At 40.2% G+C, this 23,422-nt stretch overlaps 1 protein-coding gene across 1 annotated transcript in view; it reads left to right on the top strand.

Annotated features, from left to right (window-relative positions):
* Window positions 1-382: 382 nt before the first annotated feature.
* LOC104654299 (putative fatty acid desaturase 2-like protein FADS2P1) overlaps window positions 383-23,422 on the top strand; it is a 39,907-nt gene continuing 16,867 nt past the window's right edge. The window contains exons 1-4 of the mRNA XM_010353419.2: window positions 383-961; window positions 12,220-12,330; window positions 15,086-15,283; window positions 16,620-16,721. Coding sequence (XP_010351721.1) covers window positions 635-961; window positions 12,220-12,330; window positions 15,086-15,283; window positions 16,620-16,721 — 738 coding nt within the window. The 5' untranslated portion in view covers window positions 383-634. The remainder of the gene's footprint in view (window positions 962-12,219; window positions 12,331-15,085; window positions 15,284-16,619; window positions 16,722-23,422) is intronic.

Below are 23,422 nucleotides of genomic sequence, written 5' to 3'. Positions count from 1 at the left end.
TTCCTGGCTTATTTAATGTATTGTAATTCAAACCTTTCTTTTACAAAAGTTTGAAAGAATTGAAAGGCCCTTGGGATAAATAACAGCTGTCAAAAGAACATTTCCCAAGTCCAATTCGTGTCATCCTGGAGATTTTGAAAGCTTTTGCTCATATGTTGGATTAGCACATCTAAAAGTCTCTGATCACAGGCACGTCCGAGAGTTAATGAACCCAACACGCCTTGATGCTGTGCAGGAGAATCACCAGGACCACAGCTTAGTCCCTCCTCCCTCAGGGAGGGCCACAACATGAAGCCAGAATGTGATTGGCCTAGGCTCTTTACTAAAGAGCATTTAATGATGAAGGAGGATGCTTCCAAGAGGCTAGACAGCAGAGAGAGAAGCAAAGAGAAAAAGAAGGAAGGAAGGTGGCCTAGCCTTCATCAAGGCAGAAAAGATTCAGGACAGGCAAAGAAGTGAGAAGCTGGGAAGGTGCTCACTATCAGGTTTGTGAAAAGACAACTAGGCTCAGAAGTTTTCAGTGTAGGTGTCATACTGCAATGGAATGAAAAGGGAGAAAGGCAGTCATTTTATGGTTCAATCAGAGGTGAGGATTAGAAATTTCAAGCATTAACCCAGAAATCCTAGGTATTCAATGACAATGAAATTTGAAGAAAAGTGTGGGGACAACGGGAGCCTTGTAGGAAGGTATCAGTCATACCCAGGTGAGAAGCATCAGCCAAAAGGAAAACCCATAACAAATGGGGAAGCCGAGTTCTATGCAAAGCAGGAGGCAAATGGGAAATGCAGCGTGCCCAGGAAAAGCCTCAACATGTACACCTGGCAGGAGATCCAGAGGCATAATCAGGAAGCCGACCAATGGCTGGTCATCAATCGCAAGGTTTACAATGTCTCCAGCTGGGCAGACAGGCATCCAGGTGGGCGCCGGGTCCTCAACCACTATGCTGGGGAAGATGCCACGGTAAGAAACTCCAAGCTTTCCCCCAAAACCCTCTTCGTCTTTCCCCCAGCTGCTGGATGGCTGAGATCTTGGCCGTCTTCCCAAAAGCATTGCACAATCATTCATCTCTTCCCAAACCAACTTTTCAGGATTCCTCTCTAGCAAAATTTTAGTAGTAAATTAAGCCTCAAGGTTTAACTATGAGCTTTACCTGGTTTGGGATGAGTTACTGCCGGTGAATACTATGTTTGCATATTCTGAGTTTTGTTTTGTTCTTGGTGGTTTGTTTTGCTTTGTTTTGAAGATGAGTCACTGTCTTATAAGAAGAAAATGACAAATGTGCGAGTAAAATCTGGAAAAAAAAAAAAAAAAAGAACATCTGAACCCAAATAGAAATTTATAAGACTCTTATAAATTTCAAATAATTGGAGTGCATAAAAGAAAGAAAGAAAGTCGTGCAGTGGGCATGAAAATGTTGTGAATAATGATTGAAGCCTACAATTACCTAGGCTTTAAGAGCTTGAAGAGCTCTTTGGCTTCCTGTAGTTCATTCAGTATCATACAGGTAATGCAACCCCACTTTTATTGACACATTGAAATGCATCACCTCACTTAAACCTACAAGGAAGGTGACTATTATTTCCGTATTACAGATGAGAAAGTTGACATTCAAAGATGTAAAAAACATGTCACACAGCCAGCAAGTAATGGTGCCAAAGTTTTGAAATTGGGTCGGTTTGATCCTAAAGCCCTAAATATCTGGATTGTAAAAGAACAAAATAAAATTTCTACTTATTTGATAAAATGGTGTCTCAAAATCTTAAATGCCTTAAGGAATCTCTTTGAAAATATTCCATAAAGAAGTCAGTTTTCTCTCAATTGGGACTTTTATTTCCCACATTGTATAGATGAAGAAACAGAATTAGAGGAACTAAACAACTAACTCAAGGTCAGAAATTAATATATGACAGAATAGAAATTTAAATGCAGGCTTTTAAAAACTATGTGGCTCCTGTTGGTTTTACAGTTTAGCATATAACTTCTTTAACTGGTTTTAAAGATCGGATTGAAAACATTATTTTGCTAAGTACCAGTCTATAAATGGTACCGTACTAATAATAACAAAATTCACAAATACCTGCAAGATTTCATCTTTTGATGCCATCAACATCTCTTCCTCAATTCTTATTCTTCCCCCAATTTCTCATTCCTCTTCTCTGTGTAGGCTTTTGTTCTTCTACCACCTTCCTATCTTGTTTCTACAGTCAGAATAATACCTTTCTGAGTATGCCCTGCTACAACCCCACCACTTCTCTCAGATATATTTTTTTAAACAAATTTCAAACTTTCCTTGGAAAATAAGGATGAGCTTATACACAGTGCCCAGAAATCAGAGAGCAGAGGGTAGAAGAAGCAAGAAGAAGAGCATTTGTGTAAGAACAACAGGAGAAAAAAAAAAAACAAGAAGAAAATGTAAAACATACTACAGATGCCTATCTATCCCATCCCCTCATTTCCACAACTCAGAGAAAATACAGATGAGGCTTTGCTAACACAAGTCACAGAACTGGCTCAGAGGATGTGTTTGCAAAGACATGAACCTTCAACCACCTTAAAAATAACTGATAGCCTCATTCAGTTGGAGGCAGCCAAGATAGATGATAAAGTTTTAATTTGCTAATGATTTTTATCTCCTGGAAGTCAGAAAAAGACCCTGAGTTTGTGTCCAATTATAGCCAACAAGGAGGAATTAATTAATATAATAGAAACCATCAGAATCTTGGGGGTAAATACCCATGCTACCTTAGGATTTATGTATGTCAAGGAAGAAAATCATAAGTTGGTCAGTCATGTACCTTAGACTTTAGGAAAATAAATAAAAAATGTCCAGAGAAAAGATTCTCCTAGAGAAAATGGCTTAAGAAGAAACGGGGAGTGCCAGAACAATCCACAGTACTCCATGACTCAGAGTACAGGGAGCCTGAGCTTTGGAATAGGTTATGGGAACCTAGGAATGTTATTAGGATGTTCTGAGTCTCAGCTTCCTCATCTGCAAAATGAGGCTGACATTACCTATCTGAGTGATTTATGGCAAATAGAACCAACGCATGTAAAGTGTTTGGCATTAGTGCCAGATACTTAGTAAAAGTTCATTCAATCATAGCCATTATCAGTCTTATCACCAGCATCTTTATCCTCAGAAATATAATTATTTCCTGTTTGTTCACCACCAGCTTAGAAATCCTGTTTACATTTTGTGTCATCTGATTGGGAACGGAGGGCTATGTAATGAAGCATCATGCTTTCTTTTCTTTTCTTTTCTTTTTTTTTTTTTGAGACGGAGTCTCGCTCTGTCGCTCAGGCTGGAGTGCAGTGGCCGGATCTCAGCTCACTGCAAGCTCCGCCTCCTGGGTTTACGCCATTCTCCTGCCTCAGCCTCCCGAGTAGCTGGAACTACAAGCTCCCGCCACCACGTCTGGCTAATTTTTTGAATGTCTATGTATTTTCAGTAGTGACGGGATTTCACTGTGTTAGCCAGGATGGTCTCCATCTCCTGACCTGGTGATCCTCCCTCTTCGGCCTCCCAGTGAAGGAGGGAAGATCATAAAGTCAGAAGGCCTGATATCAAATGCTTACCCCATAACTTAAGAGTCGTTTGCAGGTCGAGCCTCTGAGTGGCAAGTGTGAGCCAAAGTACTCTCACTGTGTGCCAACCCCGGGCCCATGGCTGCACCTGCCCAGAGAAAGCACCCTTTCCTTGTATACATAGTAACTCTTCTCTAGGTCTCCATCGTCCTCATAAAAGGTGAATGATGCTATTTACGTAATCTATCCCACAGCGTCATTCATTCATTCATTCATTCATGCAGTCAGTTGTTCCAAAACTCTTGTTAGGGTTCCACCCTCATGGGAATGAAACAGGTCTGCTTTGCATCTGGGCTCTACATTTACTAGGAACGTCCTGAGGCTCTTGAAGTCTCAGCTCCCTTATCTAGAAAATGAGGATAATAATACCTTCACCTTAGCATTGCCATAAAAGTCAGCAGAGATCAAATGAAGTGCTCACCGTGGTACTTGGTACAGATTAGACACTCAACAAACAGCAGCTCTTGCATTTTATTATTACTTCATTCTTCCGAGATGGGTTTCCATTTTCTCCAAGGAACTTTACTGAGAAAAATAAATCTATAAAACAAAATTGGTACATAAGCTCCTGTTATTGCACATAGGAGGTATCTGGTATTTTCAAATGATATGATTTAAAACTAATGTCACTATGCTAATAACTAGAGTTATGGCCACAGTCTTTTTATCTGTAAGAGCTCACCTAGGAAAATCCAGAAACAACCCGTAAGTACAACAAGGAGGATTGATTCTGTAGATTATAATTATAATACAATAAGCTATTTTGCAAACATTAACATGAGGATTATAAAACATATTTTTCTTCTTTTTTGTTGTTGCTTTTTATTATACTTTAAGTTCTAGGGTACATGTGCACAACTTGCAGGTTTGTTACATATGTATACATGTGCCATGTTGGTGTGCTGCACCCATTAACTCGTCATTTACGTTACATATATCTCCTAATGCTATCCCTCCCCCCTCCCCCCTCCCCACAATAGGACCTGGTGTGTGATGTTCCCCTTCCTGTGTCCAAGTGATCTCATTGTTCAGTTCCCACCTATGAGTGAGAATATGCAGTATTTGGTTTTCTGTTCTTGCGATAGTTTGCTGAGAATGATGGTTTCCAGCTGCATCCATGTCCCTACAAAGGACATAAACTCATCCTTTTTTATGGCTGTATAGTATTCCATGGTGTATATGTGCCACATTTTCTTAATCCAGTCTGTCACTGATGGACATTTGGGTTGATTCCAAGTCTTTGCTATTGTGAATAGTGCCACAATAAACATACGTGTGCATGTGTCTTTATAGCAGCATGACTTATAATCCTTTGGGTATATCCCCAGTAATGGGATGGCTGGGTCAAATGGGATTTCTAGTTCTAGATCCTTGAGGAATCGCCACACTGTTTTTCACAATGGTTGAACTAGTTTACATTCCCACCAACAGTGTAAAAGTGTTCCTATTTCTCCACATCCTCTCTAGCACCTGTTGTCTCCTGATTTTTTCATGATTGCCATTCTAACTGGTGTGAGATGGTATCTCATTGTGGTTTTGATTTGCTTTTCTCTGATGGCGAGTGATGATGAGCATTTTTTCTTGTGTCTGTTGGCTGTATGAATGTCTTCTTTTGAGAAGTGTCTGTTCATATCCTTTGCCCACTTTTTGATGGGGTTGTTTTTTTCTTGTAAATTTGATTGGGTTCTTTATAGGTTCTGGATATTAGCCCTTTGTCAGATGAGTAGATTGCAAAAATTTTCTCCCATTCTGTAGGTTGCCTGTTCACTCTGATGGTAGTTTCTTTTGCTGTGCAGAAGCTTCTTTAGTTCAATTAGATCCCATTTGCCAATTTTGGTTTTTGTTGCTGTTGCTTTTGGTGTTTTAGACATGAAGTCCTTGCCCATGCCTATGTCCTGAATGGTACTACCTAGGTTTTCTTCTAGGGTTTTTATGGTTTTAGGTCTAACATTTAAGGCTCTAATCCATCTTGAATTAATTGTCATATAAGGAGTAAGGAAAGGATCCAGTTTCAGCTTTCTACTTATGGCTAGCCGATTTTCCCAGCACCAGTTATTAAATAAGGAATCCTTTCCCCATTTCTTGTTTTTGTCAGCTTTGTCAAAGATCAGATGGCTGTAGATGTGTGGTATTATTTCTGAGAGCTCTGTTCTGTTCCATTGGTCTATATCTTTGTTTTGGTACCAGTACCATGCTGTTTTGGTTACTGTAGCCTTGTAGTATAGTTTGAAGTCAGGTAGCATGATGCCTCCAGCTTTGTTGTTTTGGCTTAGGATTGTCTTGGCAATGCAGGGTCTTTTTTGGTTCCGTATGAACTTTAAAGCAGTTAACATGTTTTTCTTCGTAGAGAAGGGTCTCACTCTGTTGCCCAGGATAGAGTGCAGTGGCATGATCATAGCCCACTACAGCCTCCAACTCTTGGGTTCAAGCGATCCTTCAGCCTCAGCCTTCCAAATAGCTGAAATCAGAGGTGTATGCCATCACAGCCAGGTTTTTAAATTTTTTGTAGAGATAGGATATCACTATGTTGCCCAAGCTGGTTTCAAATGCCTGGCCTCAAAACATCCTCCTGCCTCAGCCTCCCAAAGTGCTGGAATTACAGGTGTGAACCACTGCACCTGGCCCATAAAACACTTTGATGACTGTAAATATATATGAATAAATATCTGGCCACAAATTTTATATAAAACAACAGTGTGTTCTGAGCTCCACGAAAAACATAATTGCAATATTATGATGCATTCAGAGAGACAGCATAATCAGAACAAAGAAAGCAGTTTTATTATCTTGTGTGCTGGTTAACACACTCCTTATTTCTGGACACAACACTCTAGTAGAGAGACTAAGAAACTAAAGTTCTATCTCATGAGAGTCAGAGTCCAACAGGATGGGAAAGAATAACAAAAGCTTACAGGAAATATGGCAGGGTCCATTTCAACTATTTGGAGGACTGGTGTGTAGAAGAAGGAAGAGTTGTGTGCGGCACCAAAAAAGGCATTCTGAATGGTTTCAGATGAGTAGAGCCAGCAGAGGCAAGACTGGGGCAGGGGAAAGGGAAGGTGTATACAGAAATGGAGTACAAACATGATTCATGGTGTGAGTAAGCACCCCACCAGAATGTGGGGTGTCCACCCATCCCAGCCTGGACACTTCCTTTACTTAGCATAATATTGGCTGAAACTACATGCTAACTAATGTTAGTGGTTATCACAGAGGAATTCACTGGCTATGAGAAGAGGAGAAGACAGAGAGAAGATGAAGAGAGACAAGAGATAGGGGAAGAGAAAAGAGAAAGAAGAGCGGGGGGAAGGATCTTGTGTGCCAAGCTAAGGAGTTTGCATTTTACCCTTACTGCATGGCTGCCTCTCCTCCTGCTATATGTGAGAATGTATCCCTAGCACAGCATCCCTCCCACCTTCATTCTCACAACACAACTGCCTGGCATTTCTAAGCTGTTGGTAAAAGAAAAGTAATAATCAGTGATAATTGCATCTTTCCTGCAATTATTAAAATTATCTGATTCTCATGGAAATGATAGTTCTAGTTGTAAAATAGATGGAGGAGAGGAGAGAGAAAGAAGTTCAAGCGCTAAGAGATGAAAATAGGCCATGAGGAGACACTGCCTTTCTGGAAGGTGAGTCTGGCAGTTAAGTGAAGGATGAAATCCAGCAAAGCCTCCTAAAATGAAGGAAGACCAGGGTGGAGTCCAGGGAACATGTTGAAGGCCCAAGCAAGGTGTTGGCTACAGGAATGGAGAAAAGGAGATGGGTGGGAAGGATATTTAGAAGACACAATTTATAGTATTTGATGAGTGACTTGATAAACTAACAGGATGGAGGAGTCTAAGCTGACTTAAGATATCTGGCTTGGGCAACTAAGTGGTGATATCTATTACAAGGAAACCCAGGAGAATGCACAGGTTTGAAAGGAAGAGGAAGGGGAGGGGAGAGTTGAGTTCCTTTGGGCTGGAGCTCAGCTGAAAGCATTACAGAAAAAAAAATATCAATATAAGGAAGGGTTTTCAAGAAACGAAAGTGTTCAAACAATAGAATGAATTGCAGTGGGAAAATAACCCTCTGCTTATCCCTATGGGTGAAGAGGAATCTGGTGACTTTCTGTGATCATTCCTACTCCAAAGCAGCTGTCTCCCAGGACAAGGGCAAAGATGCTTTCTCCACACAAAACTGGCCTGTTCAGAACTCACTGTCCATCTGAAATTTGTAGAGACTTGTTCTAGCCATTGCCTTAGGGCAGGTGAAATCTGAGAAGGAAGCAGAAGAGGAAGTACCCAAAGGTGCAGGAACAGGGGTCTTCATCTGTGGCTGGATATAGAACAGTTTCATGAGCTTTTTTTGCAGTGAGTACACCAAGGTCTATATTCTAGTTATCTGGTTTTATGACTACACATACAACATTCTCCATGGATGGTTTCTAAATTTATGCTTGTTCCTTAGTAAATTTCTTTTGGCAAATTTCAACCCACCTCCAATGAACTAAGTAATAATCATATAGAATCATGGCCACTTCTTGATGTCTGACTCCAAAATCTAAGCTCTTAACCTCTAGGCTGGGTCCTCCATAGGTTTTAGAATGACTGAATAAATGAATGAAGGAATTAATGAGCTCATAGAGAAGATTAGGTAGTATTACCTACATTTAGGAGAAATTAAGTAATTTCTGTGTGTGAAACAGCCTACACCTCTGCTACCCTATACCATGCCCTAGTGTGAATTAGGAAAGGCACACTCTTTGGGTGATTGCAGCCCTGTAAGCAGAAGGTTCAGCAAATGGAGTGTCCACTGGAAGTCAGGCCACACTTGCCATCTTGGCCAAGTGCCTTTGTACAGGGCACAGCCTGTATACAGCATTTAAGTTGTAAAAACAGAATTTTGTCTCACACCCTCTGACTTTATATATTTTTCTCCTCCACTAGGGATCATGCTGCTTTTACAGGAAAGCACATGACTCCATCTCCCACCAAATAACAGCAAAAATATTAGCAGTTTATCCAAGGTATTTGTGAAAGCAAAGTAGTAATCACATCTCCATGCTGTTACTATTTTGGAAATAATCAGTTATGAGATGAGCTATGGTATAAATTTATGACTAAATAGTAAAGATGATGATTGAGAAGGAAGTCAAAAGGCTAAGAGATGAAAATGTGAGATGCTGAAGTCACAAAAATGTCAGAAAATAGAGACGCCATGGATAGAAAGAGATAGCAGTGCTTAACATCTGTATACTTTGAGTGCCACACTTTGATTGCACTTAACACCTGCATACTTTGATTATCCTAATACCTTGTTATAGAAATGCTATATCCGTTCATTCATTCACCCTTTCCCTTATTTGTCAGGTGTCTATTGATCACATGATATGCTTCAGGCATAGTGATCAACTTTAGGTATACATTGACCAATAATAGTACATGGTCCCAGTCTTTAAAAAACTCACAAACCACTAAAAAAAAAGGGTGAATACAAAGATTCATTATAGTATAAAAGTACAGTATAGTATAGTATGGTATAGTATAGTATAGTACGGTACAGTGTAGTGTAGTATAGTATAGTATAGTATAGTATAGTATAGTATAGTATAGTACAGTATAGCATAGTATAGTACAGTACAATGTAGTATAGTATAGTATAGTATAGTATAAATTTGAAAAGTTCTAGGAACAAAGTGTCCTGTAACCCAGGAGCAATCGTGAATCATTTTCCTGAGTGTTTGGGGGAAGCAATGTTTAATCTGGGCCTTGAAGAGTGAGAGGAGCTTTTAGAGAAAACGAAGGAGGTAGTCAAGGCCAAGAGAGCAGTAAGTGTAAAGCCTCAGAACTGCAGAAAGTCGTGGAATGCATATTAAATGGGGAGACTCCAGTAGAGAAGATGATGCATGAAGGGTATAGAGAAGGTGAGTCTAGGGAGGCAGGTTGGAGCCAGAGGCAAAATGTTTTACATGACTCAAACCTATGGTGGTTACATGCCATTACCATCTGCCAAGCAGATACATACTGATTTCAGCATCATCCGCAATCTGGCATCACTCCTTTCTTGGGAGGACTTTAAGAAAACAAACTGTATGTGTTAAGGCTGGAATGGACCTTAGGGCTTTAGAATTGCATAACCCCGAACTCCAATCCTGGCTCTGCTATTGAGTGTGGCATTTGGGGCAAGATACGTCTCCCCTCTGAAACTTAGTGTCTTGATCTGTACAATGAAAGTGATGGAACCTCACAGAAACAAAATGGTGACTATGAGTTGGGCCGTAGAATACCTTGTACACAGGACACACTTCATAAACACTGACACTACCCCTTCTCCTCTTAATTCTATCCCCTCTCCTTCTTTCAGCAGGAACACATTTGGCCCAAGAATGTTGGTAACAGGACTTGCATTATTGCAGACTTTTCACGAAGGGAATTTCACAACTTAGTATCTAGATTCTGTTTGAAAATTCTTTCAAATAGAATATTCTAAGGCTACCTAAACTCCTTTGTTGTACTGCCCCACTAATGCAGGAAAGAGTTCCACAGAGCAGGCCAATATCTACTCTTCTGAAAATATCTGCGGCATTCCCATATGTTTTGTCACAGTTTGTCCCGTATGGTTTGTCCCCTACAAACCTTCCTGGGGATTTGAAGAAACAATGAACCCAGAAGAACATTATTGTCAGCACACTGTTCCAGGACTCTAGATAGCTGCTCAGAGTGCAATGAAATTGCAATAGATGACATTCTACACTTTGATCTTGATCCATCAGGATGTCTTCCATTCTAACCTGCTCTGAAACAGCAAGCAGCACTTGATTTTTCAGTATGGGTCACAATGAGATATTTTAATCACTCTCTTAATCACTGAATCACTCTTCCTGGTTAGGGAACCTAAGCTTTAGTATCATAAATGTGAAAAATTTAAACACCTTTGAAATTATTTAGTCCAGCATTTCCCAAGGCACTCAGGAGGAGTGTACAAAGCAAAACGGACACTGGTGGCATTATCTGTACAAAAGAAGCAATGGAACCTCACTGCCTGGACTGATTCTAACAGATAAAAGCCCATTTTACATCATTGCATCTGGAGATCCATAGGTGAAATGAGTCTAAAGAGTTGATATTGTATCCTTCTAATTAACCTTGTTAATTATAAAAATAACTTCTTACTTCCACAAGTAATTATATTATAGTATAGCATTATTATAATACTACAATAATAAGTAGGCTCCTATGTAATTCTTGGATATATCTAAAGTTGATATAGTGTTTGAAAATGTAGCACTCATTATATTCACTAATATAATTCAAAGCTCACTCCACATTAGGCATTGAGGTAAAGGGAGGAAACCTCTGAATAGTGAAGAGAAGGTAGGTAGTGGGTTCTTATCAGTGGAGGTCTACACAAAAGAAATATATCTGATGTGTATTTAACACATAGTAAATGCCATTGGCATTATTATTAATTTACTTAATCCTCATAATAACTTTATGAATTGGGCAGCTATTATTATCGCCCCCATTTAGGGAAGAGAACATAGAAGCATCACAGGCAATTCAAGAGACTTGCCTACAATTACTTAACTAGTAAGTAGCAATGCCAGAATTTGCATGTAGGAAAGCTGGCTCCAGGGTCCACTTTCGTAATCAGTATAATGCAACACCACCACTGCAGAGTAATTTGCATGGCTTCCATGTATACAATTTACAACTTTGGTTATATTTCTTCATTTTTAATTGCTGCCATCTCCAAACCATAATAGCAACAAGTCTAGCATCTCCCTCTTGGAAAATCTTTCTTCTTTCCGAAAACAATTTAAATCCCTGGAAGAGAAGACTCTCTTTCTTCCAAACTTAAGTAGGATATAGGCATCATCACTGCTTCTCATAGCCATATGGAATTGCTACTTAACATGCACCTGAGATAGAAAAATATAGTTTGTCACCTCTATTCTGTTTCTGGCTGTCACCGAGTCTCTGCACAGGCCAACACAGCATCTTTTTAATAGAGAGTGAGGAGACTCCTTCAGTGACAAGCTTAGCCAAAGATGTACTATTTTAGACCACCCAGGGCTCTAGGGCTGTGCTCTTATAATCTCTCATGCCTTTGCCTTAAGCCATCATCAACTTTAACCTGTCCTTCTCTAGAATGAACTAATTCAAGGGGCCTTCTTCCCCTGGGCTTTGGCCAAAAACCCAGAGAGAGCTCTCCATGGAAGATATAATTTGCATAGCCAATCTTAGTTGCTGCACTGTCTCAGATAGTGTGAGCAAATTTCACATTTAGACTGATGCTGGACTTTTGTGAAGATTTATCCCAACCCATAAACTTGATTATTTCTTCTGGTGATAAATAAAATAGTGATCTCATCAATGCTTCGGGATCCCCTGACTGTGTTGGTCATACCTAGAGAAGCAGTACACATAGTAGGTGGGTCTCCAGCAGGAAGCTTTCAGCAGAGTTGGTTTTCAGGGATAATTTTGATCAATCAACTTGAAACATCAACTTGGAGTTACAAGCAAATCCTCTGCAATGAGATCTTTGCTGATTCCCAGATTGAGCACAGGACAAGATAAGTAAGGGAACCAATCTGTGGGTAAGCATGTCTCTTCGAAGCCTCTAACAGGTATCTCTGATTTACAGGATGTCTTCAGGGCCATGCATCCAGAGCCTGACATTGTGCAGTTGTATCTGAAGCCACTGCTCATTGGAGAACTTGCCCCAGGAGAGCACAGCCAGGAAAGACACAAAAATGTGAGTGAGATGTCAGGATCCAGGGGTGTAGAAGGATGGAGACAAGGCATATTTTAAAGCCAATCAACAGTTTTCTGTGAAGGGTGGGACCACAGCAGAGTCAATGGGTGGAGTCCACGTACTTCCAAACAATGCCTTTTTCTTTAGATCATCAGAACTCTTAAATCTTTGTGAAGCAAAAGAATGAAATTGTTGGTCCTTCATCAAACAGTAATTTCATGTCTCTAAGCACCTACTTCATGCCAGGGAACTTATGGATATAATTTCCTTTTCATTGACTGCTTGTAATTATGTTTTATGTCTATGTCTGTGTTTCCAGCCCAACTAAGTTGCATGAGAGCTGAAACTATGTCCACTTTTCTTATCCCTGTGTCCTGAAGACCTCCTTTCACAGGATCAACATGTAGTAGAAACTCCAAAAACAGCTACTGATTGAAAGATGTCGCTGTATCCTAACCACAGCCTTTGTAAATTTGGGGAGATTATCATTCAGGGAAAACAAATTACTTTCTAAAAGTCTGACAGCTGGTATATCAAAGAGCTGAGACTCCAAATCACTTCTCTCTGGCTCCAATCCCTTAGTATTCCCAAGGATAAATGCCATTCTTTCTTTAATATTTTGACTACATGAATACTGTCTTCCGAAAGACAGAGTCTCCATAGGACTAAAAATTCACTGGGATGGTTTTACATAACGCTGAGAGGAATTTTACTTAATAATGATTAATTCCATTTTTTGAAATTTATTTTTTGTAATAGCTTACATTTGCCTGACTCTTAAGCCCTTTGAAATAATTTGTACAATGTGTGGATCCATGAACCACTGTAAAGCACAGGGAGCAAGGATTTTTTCCCTCTTTGAAAAATGAAGAAACAGACTCACAAAGGGAGCAGGACTAATCTGAGGACACAGAACTGGTTACGGGCAAATCTGAGACTAATACTTAAGCTCACTCTTTAGGCCCATGTTCATCCCACAGCACAGCTCTGTTCCGAAGAGTGGGTTGGTAGGATGGACAGCCTGCACTCACGCCCCAACCCTGCCATTCTCAAATTGTGTGAGTCTAGGCAAGTTCCCAAACCTCTTTTGGCTCAGTTTCTCCCCCTATAAGATAACGAAAACAAAAACAAAAACAAAAAAGATACCGAAAACAATGGTACCAACCTTATGAGAGTTACTGGGAAAACAATTGGAAGAATTAAAGTCATCACTGAAAGTGCTTAGAACAGCACCTGGAACACAGTAAATGCTCAATAAATTTTACTTATTATCATAATCATGAACTGATGATGGTACTAGTAATTTTAAAACTTTCAGATATGTCCCCATCATTTGGGTCAGGTAGCTCTAGGTTAAAAATTGAAGGTGATGCAAATCTTTATTGTTTTTCCTAAATATTTTCTGTTAAGAAAAATAAAATCCCACTAAGGACTGAGACCTATCAGATAATCATTATCTAAAAGAGTGTTGGTCTCCAGAGATAAAGGTCTACCATAAATTTTCTTTAATACATTTGTGGGGATATTTTAGTTGCTATATATAGAAAATTAGTATTTGAGCATAAAATTCGGTGTCAGGTGTAGGTTTAAGTTCACCACCTGTCACTGACTTGTTGATAACTTCAAGTCAGTCACTCTTCTGGGTTTTGCTGACCTCCCTCAACTCTGCAATAAATGTTTTGCAAAAGATGACCAGGCTGGAGGCACCCTACAGATAACAAGTTAATATTAATTATTAAAATAATCTGTGGCCACAAGAAGTGTAAGACTGATGGGGCTTGGGAGATGAGCCTATCCAGAACTTTTGCCAGGCAATGGGTCCTTTAAAAGTTGTGTCTGTGAATTTTGAAACTTTTGGCTTCTAGAATTCTTTTCATAGCTCTTTCTATTTTGTTTCTAACGTTTCTCCTTTCTTACATCTGTACAACCCTGTTATCTTTCTCATAACCTGGTCACTTTCCCAGCTGTCCTAGTTTCGAGTCCATAATAGTCAATAAGCCAAGAGATATTTATTTCCAACCTTGTGTGCCCCCCAGTATGTTGTGCAAGTTTGTAAACCAATGCTGATGTTGTGCATGAACACTCACACATGCACATACACACAGGGCCCTTAAACAAGACCTCTCCAACTGAGTACACACACACTAATAAGCCCTGCCTTATTTGGGGGGATCCACTAAGCAGCTCTCAGAAAATTCATCCTGAGAGCTAATCTAAGTGAACTACATTGTTCTACGATCTCCATCTTCCATGAAATAACCCTTTCTACACATTAAGCAACTGATGGCCTGGAAAGTACTTTGTAAACTATACCAGAAACTATGGTAACACAGATCCATATAGATGACCAAGTTCCCCCAAACAGAACCAGAGCTCACTCAACACCTGAAATAATCCTGGTGGTTTAAAAGGCGACTGTTAGGCGTACGTATCTCTCTACTGCACTCTCTTCTCCTTCCCCCTCCCCTGAAAAAATCTAATTCTGAATTCCAAAACAGGTTTAGGACAGTTTACAAGTCATCATTCATCTTTCACTTCTGTAGAAAACAACAAAAATTTTTCATAAATTTTTTGGAAGGTTTTATTTGCTGGTTCATTGTTTTGGGGTTTTAATTCTGGACAATTAAATGTATTAATAAAATTCTATTAATAAAAGAGATGTATACAAAATTTAAAAATAAATTATTAATTATGTTCATCTGTATTCCCTTTCCCGTGAAGGAGCTAACTTACTCTTTGAATATTTGTTTCATAGTCACAGTTGGTGAAAGATTTCCAAGAATTGCGGAGGATCATAGAGTCTATGAACATGTTCCACGCCAACCTGGGGTTCTTCTTTCTTCACTTTGCCCAGATCTTAATTTTGGAAGTGCTGGCGTGGCTAATACTGTATCATTTTGGCAGCGGCTGGCCTGTTACTATATTCATTCCCTTTCTTCTCACAATTTCTCAGGTAAGCAGGTATACTAAGCCCAGGCAGCGTCGTCATAAAAAGGCTCAGAATTTCTTCTCTCTTTAGATTGGTGCCAGCTGCTGCCTGACACTTCTTGGCAAAGTACTCATCAATGTCAGGCACTTACCAGCAAGTGACCAAGCGTCACTGGGCTTTGGTTCTCTCCTCTCTAAAGTGAGGATAATAATGAATGTGGAATTATTCTAAGAAGGACTGATCAGGCAAATGTATAAAATATAAAGCACAGTGTCTGGCCTATGGTAAATGTTTAATTAATGACAATTGCTGCTTTTTGCCCTGTTTTATCCCCACCATCTCAGTGATTTAAGTTCTGTCCTTAGCCACGCAACATGCATATTTATCTTTCATTCTTTAACCAATCAACATTTATCAATGCATCAGACCACGAATTCTTCAAGGGCAGAGGTTATATCCTATAGAGAATAAGAACGTGTGAGTTCCTCTATAAATGACAAATAGCAACTGACATTTAGCAGGGCATTTGATAAATCTTTGTTGAATAAAGTATGAATCTCTGAACATAGCCTTCTATGAGCATGATACCATGTTGTCGATACAAAGGAAAAGTCAACATGCTCCCTGCTCCTGAGAGAATTTATCTAGTGGAGGAAATAGTCCTTCACAAACAGCTAAACACACTGCCGGGCACAATTCAATGTTATTAATCCCAAGGAAAGGAACAAGCATGTACTGTTGGAGCAGAAAAGAGCATCATTTAATTCTCATTAGAATCATTGGAAAAGGTTTTGTAGAGAATTAACTGCAATGTGTTTCCAGGTTCCAGAATTCTGGATGTTAATTCTTTTTCTTAAATCATCTTGTTTTATTTCTTGAAAAGTGACTTTTGGAAACAAGAAAGGAAACAAATATTTGTTTAGTGTGTAGCATAAGCTGGACACTTTACATATACGTAAGTAGTACAACAACCCCGTGAGTCAGGTATTAGTGGCCCCTTTTATCAGATGAAGAACTGAAGGTGAGAGCTACCGTGTAACTTGCCCAGAGTCGTGAAGCTCGTTAGTGTTGAAGAACAGTTTAGAAGTCAAATCTGTCTGACACCAAAGACCATGGTCTTTGCACTCCATACTGGAAACCTTTGAAAGTGACAAGGAGAGCATTCCAGGCTGAGACAACAAAGGCATAAAAGTTGGAAAGATCAAGCAAGATATGTATGGGAAATAGACACTAATTTTGGCTGGAGGTCAAACAAGATCACCCACTGTTCTCAAATAAGGTTGTGAATCTACTGTGGGACTCATTGATTGATTTCTTGTTAGGGTCCCAATTTCTCTAACAGTAACTTCATCTCTCCTAGGCCCAGAGCTCATTTTTGCAGCATGATGTGGGGCACCTTTCCATATTTAAGAAGTCCAAGTGGAATCACGTGATGCATAAATTTGTGATGTGCCATCTCAAGGTATGGGACGTCAGGGAGCATGAGGGGAACTCCTGAACATGAGTCCCTAAGGAGTGGTTCCCATGTTTGTGCATGGATATCAGTGAAATATGTTTATGATACCCCACAAATAAATGTAAGTGTACTGACAAGGTAGATAATATATACTCATATATAATACATTATAAAATATGTGTTGAAATGAGAATTTTAAATTTTTTGTGAGGATTCATTTAGTTCTGTTTAAGAAACTCTTATATTTTGTATTGCCCTGGTAGACTCTTTGGCTGAATCCCTGGCATCCCCCTGCCCTAAGGAATCACCTCATAGAAGAAAGTGTGTGCCTCGAAAAATGACGATGTGCATTGTGGAACCATAAGTGGGAATATTCTTAGAAGGGATTTGAAGATTTATTGTTGGGAAGCTAAGGGAAACCAGCAAGCCTGATTAGTCCTAGGGGTGGGGGCAAGGAGGGGGCAGCTATGAAGAAATAAAGGAAAAGATGCAAAACAGATACTAGTGAACAGAAAGACTAGTCAGGAAAAGCCAGGTGGCTCTGTTCAAGAGTGGAGGATTGCAAAATCCAGACAGCTGGAAAAAGCAGGTAGTGATATGACAGCTGGTCTTATCCCCCCTTACTTGAGCTCCAGGAAGCAGGTACACTGTCCTATGCACCACTGCAATGCAGCACCTAGGAGAGTGCCTGGTGCATGGAGCGCCTCAATAAGCATTTGTTGAATGAAGGAATGAGAAAAAGAAAGAAAGAATGAGTGAATGAATGAATGAATGAATGAATGAATGAACCAGTTAACAGGGCAGGACTTCCAAGCATGGCTTCCAGCCCTGGCTCTGACTGTGCTCATTGTGTGATCTTTAGTTAATCACATTCTATCTCTGACCCTCAGTGTTCCCATCAGTAGTATTAGGAGTTAAACTAGATCTCTGCTTTTCTAGAACTTTCTAGGTTTTGGTGACTATGTACTCCGGCCTAGAAGGGAAGCAAATGCATCTGAGCCTTCCACTAAACCAAATCCTTGGTTCAAACCAGGACCCCTTAGGAAAAACCCACGGGCACTGACTCAGAGCCTATTAGTTCTTCCCTAACACAGTGATTTTATACATATGTCTCATTCTGGTTATCTGCTTCCCCAGCCCGTAGTGGCTTGGAAGTAGCCAACTAACGAAAGAGTGAAGACAGTGCTGGAGTCAGGCCCACAGAGAGTAGTGAGTAGTAACTACTCACAGCAAATGACAAGGAAACACAGATGGGGACTCACATTGTGTGAGCCTGACAAGTGCCGGGTTCAGAACTAGTCCTGTTAGGCTATTTTCTCAAGTAATTCTAATGACGTGAGGACATAGCACTCCTAGTTTTCAGTTGAAATTCATGTTCAGAAGGGTGAAGTATTTAAGCCAATGGCCATAAACTGGTCACTGGAGAATTCATAGCACAGCACTAAATATTGCAGGCACTGGAGCAGAGCTGCTCAATGCTGGCTATCATTTGGAGCCACCTCAAGAACTTATTTTTTAAAGCCCTGATGCCTAAGCACCATCTCTAGATATTCTAAATTCATCTCCGATAGAGTCTAGACATCAGTGGGTTCTGAAAGTTCCCCAGGTGATTCGAACCTGCAAAAACAAGCCTGCCTTCTGTGGGAATTCATGCACTCATGAGCTGGGTCACTTTGAACAAATTACTTAAATGATTTTAAACCTCAGTTTCTTCAACTGTAAAATGACGATAGACGATGGCTTCAACCTGATTAGGATGTTGTTAGGATTATACTCAGTGCTCATGCGTCATGCTCAACCAAGTGTCTGGCATACAGGAAATGCTTAATAATGGTTAGTTGTTACTAACCTAGGAACAGTCTTTCCATAATCAAAATGAAGACTCAGCATCAATAAGAAAAATGTTGCCGGGCGCGGTGGCTCAAGCCTGTAATCCCAGCACTTTGGGAGGCCGAGACGGGTGGATCACGAGGTCAGAAGATCAAGACCATCCTGGCTAACACGGTGAAACCCCGTCTCTACTAAAAAATACAAAAAACTAGCCGGGCGAGGTGGCGGGCGCCTGTAGTCCTAGCTACTCGGGAGGCTGAGGCGGGAGAATGGCCTAAACCCGGGAGGCGGAGCTTGCAGTGAGCTGAGATCCGGCCACTGCACTCCCGCCTGGGCGACAGAGCGAGACTCCGTCTCAAAAAAAAAGAAAAGAAAAGAAAAGAAAAGAAAAATGTTTAATCATTGAAGTATTAAGAAGATGGGGATAAATCACATCATCACTGAGTTGCAAGGTACCTGGAATCACCTACTTTTACCTACCCTCTCTCCCACTGATCAGTTTGAGCCTTAAGTCAATCCGATAACACAGAGTTGGATTTTGAGACGTGTCCCCCATAATAGTTAGAATGAATAATAGGTTGTTATTTCATGTGACAGGTCACATTTGACCAGAAAATTCCTAGGGGCGTTCTAGTCCACCCTCTCTTCACCATCATAAGATAGATGAGGCTGTTTCTGGATTCACTCAGAGATACTCACCACAGAATAAAAGCAGAGGCGGTTTCTTATGCTATTGTGAGTTTCAGGTCATAGGCCAGCCCATTTTTCCTCCTCTGTTCTGAGGAGTCAGAGGAAAGGTAAGACTCATCTGCCCTGGAGGTAGCTGGCAGTGGATTCAGTGCCAGTATGTGAAATATTTCAGATCAGCCCCACCCATGCTGGCACTTTAAAAAATAAATCACTGCTTTCCCATTGATCCAGATTTGTACACAGCTATTTCTACGTAAGCTGTGTCTCCAGAAACAATTTTGCACTAGTCGAAATGAATATAACCTTGATGACTTGTGAACTGAGTAAGAAAATGGGAAATGGCTCTAAAAGCAAATCAAGTGTACTCTGCCTTTTTTTGCAGGCAAAAACAGTGACTCATGAGCAAAATGAATATTGGCTTCAACTATGTGCAGGAGAGAAAACTACCTGTGGAGAGGAAAGGTGGGCAGGGAGGATGTAACAAAGAAAATTATAATGTAAACAGCAACATCCCCGCCTTAGACATGCATCACAATTTTAAAGTTTAAAACTTAACCTCATGTCAGTTACTTCCCACCACCACCTCCTGCAAAAGGCACCAATATGGAGATTCTTTAGAATTTTCATTCACCAACTGAGAAAAAATATATATGCTCTGGTCTTTCCAGTGTTTGCACAATAAAAGAGCACGTCCCAAAATAAACCACAAAATGTTTGCATACATTTTGGACAACTGTGAAATATTAAATTCAAAATGGACTCCTTGTAGCATATTTTTCATATTCGTCAGCATGCACATATAAAAAAACTAAGAATCAAGTCTCATTATAGGGATAGTGGGACAGAACATTTGAAATTAAGATCTTCCTAGAAAATCTGGCCTATACTGATTCCATGATGACATCCTAAAACATTTTAGTTTGGTAAGGAAAAGGAAAGTGTCAAGCATGTTATTTTCTGCAATCCTCTCAGAAGCCTCATCCGTTTTATAGATGAGGAAATTGCCCAAGGTCACACACCTAAATAGATAGCCAAGGAGGGATTAAATTCAGGTTGGTTTCATTCCAAAGCCAGGGTTTGTTCTTTTTATTATTAGTAGTATTCTTATACTTTAAGTTCTAGGGTACATGTGCGCAACCTGCAGGTTTGTTACACAGGTGTACATGTGCCATGTTGGTTTACTGCACTATCAACTCGTCATTTACAGTAGGTATTTCTCCGAATGCTATCCCTCCCCGAGCCACCCGTCCCAGACAGGCCCTGGTGTGTGATGTTCCCCGGCCTTTTTCTACTGCACTGAGAATAGCCCTAACGTGGAAATGTGGAATGACAGGTTTGTTCCTGCGTAGAATTTGGCGAAGGGGCAGCCTATTTGGCAGGCAGCTGATAATTCTCTCTTACCTGTGGAGTACTTTGTTTCCCTTGTCTCTGGCAATAGTGGCTTCCAGAAAGAGGGGCCAAAAGAAGGCACTTATTTGGATCACACCCAAATTCCTTGACCATTATTCTAAGCTTTACCTCTTAAGATCTGCTCCCCGTTGTATCATGAATCAAAGCCAGTCTCCCACATTACTGCTCACCACCACAGATAGTCATTGGCTAAAAGAGTACAGTCAGCTGGTGGAAGAGACCAAACGTTGGCTCTCAGGGGACTTAGTTGAAAAGGAGAATATCTCGGCCGGGCGTGGTGGCTCAAGCCTGTAATCCCAGCACTTTGGGAGGCCGAAATGGGCGGATCACAAGGTCAGGAGATCGAGACCATCCCGGCTAACACGGTGAAACTCCGTCTCTACTAAAAAAAATACAAAAAACTAGCCGGGCGAGGTGGCGGGCGCCTGTAGTCCCAGCTACTTGGGAGGCTGAGGCAGGAGAATGGCATGAACCTGGAAGGCGAAGCTTGCAGTGAGCTGAGATCCGGCCACTGCACTCCAGCCTGGGCGACAGAGCGAGACTCCGTCTCAAAAAAAAAAAAAAAAAAAAAGAAAAGGAGACTATCTCATCACATTGTCCTTGTTCAGTTATCTACTACTTCCATTGGATTATATGTTTCCTAAGTGTGGAAACCTCACTTTATCATGTTTATCTTTATGTTCCAAATGCCTAGCTCAGTAACTATCTGACACCTAGGACATAATTCAAAATAAATAATGAATGTGTGAATAAATACACAATTATAAGAGTAAGTGGCTCATATGCAATTTAAAAAATCTTTTATCGTTTTATTTTATTTTTATTTATAATCGACACATAGTCATTGCATGTATGTATGAGGAACAGTGTGATGTTTCAGTGCATATGTACGTTGTGTAATGATCAAGTCAAGGTTATTAGCACATTCATCACTTTAAACATTTATCATTTCTTTGTTGTAACATTCAATATCCTCTCTTCTAGCTATCTTGAAATATATAATACCTGATTGTTAGCTACAGTGAACCTACTGCAGTGGTTCTCAATCTTTCTGGCACCAGGGACTGGTTTCATGGAAGACAATTTTCCCATGGACCAGTGGGTGGGGGGTGGTTTCAGGACGATTCAAGCACATTACATTTATTGCGCACTTTATTTCTATTATTATTAGATTGTAATAATGAAATAATTATACAATTTACCATAATGTAGAATCAGCGGGAGCCCTGAGCTTGTTTTCCTGCAACTACTGGGTCCCATCTGGGGTGATGGGAGACAGTGACAGATCATCAGGCATTAGATTCTCATTAGGAGCATGTAACCTAGATCCCTCACATGTGCAGTTTACAACAGGCTTCGTGCTCCTGTGAGAATCTAATGCTGCCGCTGATCTCACAGGAGGCAGAGCTCAGGCTGTAATGAGAATGGTGGGGAGCAGCTGTAAATACAGATGAAGCTTCCCTTGCTTGCCTGCCACTCACCTTCTGCTATGCAGCCCAGTTTCTAACAGGCCACAGACTGGTACCAGTCCATGGCCCAGGGATTGGAGACCCTTGCCCTAATGTGTAAGAGAATGCCAAACCCATTTTTCCTGTCTAGCTGTAACTTTGTACCCATCGTATGCAATTTGATGGAGGAAACACAGAGCACTGATGGGGCCCTAGAAGCAGGGACAGAAATTGTTAAGTATAGTTTGTGACATGTTGTGGCTTGAGCATCATGAACTATCCATACATATATATATAAATAAATAAAATATATATCTCACATATATATCACATATATATCATGTATATATTATATTTCATGATACTGAAGCTCAACGTGTCACAAACTATACTTAACAATTTCTGTCCCCTCCTCTTCTGGGTGGGGAGGAGAGACAGAGATCCATATATACACACACACACACACACACATACACACACACACACACATATATGTATATTTGCAAAGTCCCCATTCAGGCATAAGATTCAGGATAGAGACTCAGGCTGGAGGGTTGCAAGAAGGTTAGAGAATGTTAATTGTGAATGAGATGGGGGTTGCTAAGAAACAACTGCAAAGAAGACTATGGAAACACAATGCTAATGCTTACAGATTTTCAAATAAAGAGCCATCCCCTTCTACTACAGATGTTTGGTGTCCAGACCAGCACGCTCCTACAGAAATACAATGCACCACGTTAAAATGACACTTGCATTTTAAATTTTCCAATAGTCATATTTAAAAGGTAACTTTATTACTCCACATATATTCAAAATAGTATTATTTCAACATGTAATCAATGTAAAAATAATTGATGAAATATTTTACATTCCTTTTTTCATACTGAATCTTCAAAATCCAGTAGGTGTTTTATACTTACGGCTTGTCTTTATTCGGTCGCTTTTCAAGTGCTCAGTTGCTCAATAGCCACAGGTACTAATGGCTATTGCATTGGACAGAGCAGACTAGAACATGCATAGACTGGTTGCTAAGCTATGTCAAATATGCAATAAAAAACTACTACTGCTGCTCATTCTTCTGTAAATGATTAACATAAAGGGGGAAAAACTGAATATCCCAGCATGCCAACATTTTACATAGGTCATCTCATAACTCCCCAGACCACCCATGGAGGTAAATGTGCTTATGTTATTTACCGGAGATAGAACTGAGCCTCAAAGAGGTTGGGTGATTTGCCCAAAACATGCAGCAGTATTTATTTTATTTTTTATTTATTTATTTTTTTGAGACCGAGTCTCGCCCTGTCGCCCAGGCTGGAGTGCGGTGGT

This window comes from Rhinopithecus roxellana, chromosome 15 (genome assembly GCF_007565055.1).
Source record: "Rhinopithecus roxellana isolate Shanxi Qingling chromosome 15, ASM756505v1, whole genome shotgun sequence".
Lineage (NCBI taxonomy): Eukaryota > Metazoa > Chordata > Mammalia > Primates > Cercopithecidae > Rhinopithecus > Rhinopithecus roxellana.
This window is presented reverse-complemented; position numbering and strand designations above follow the sequence as displayed.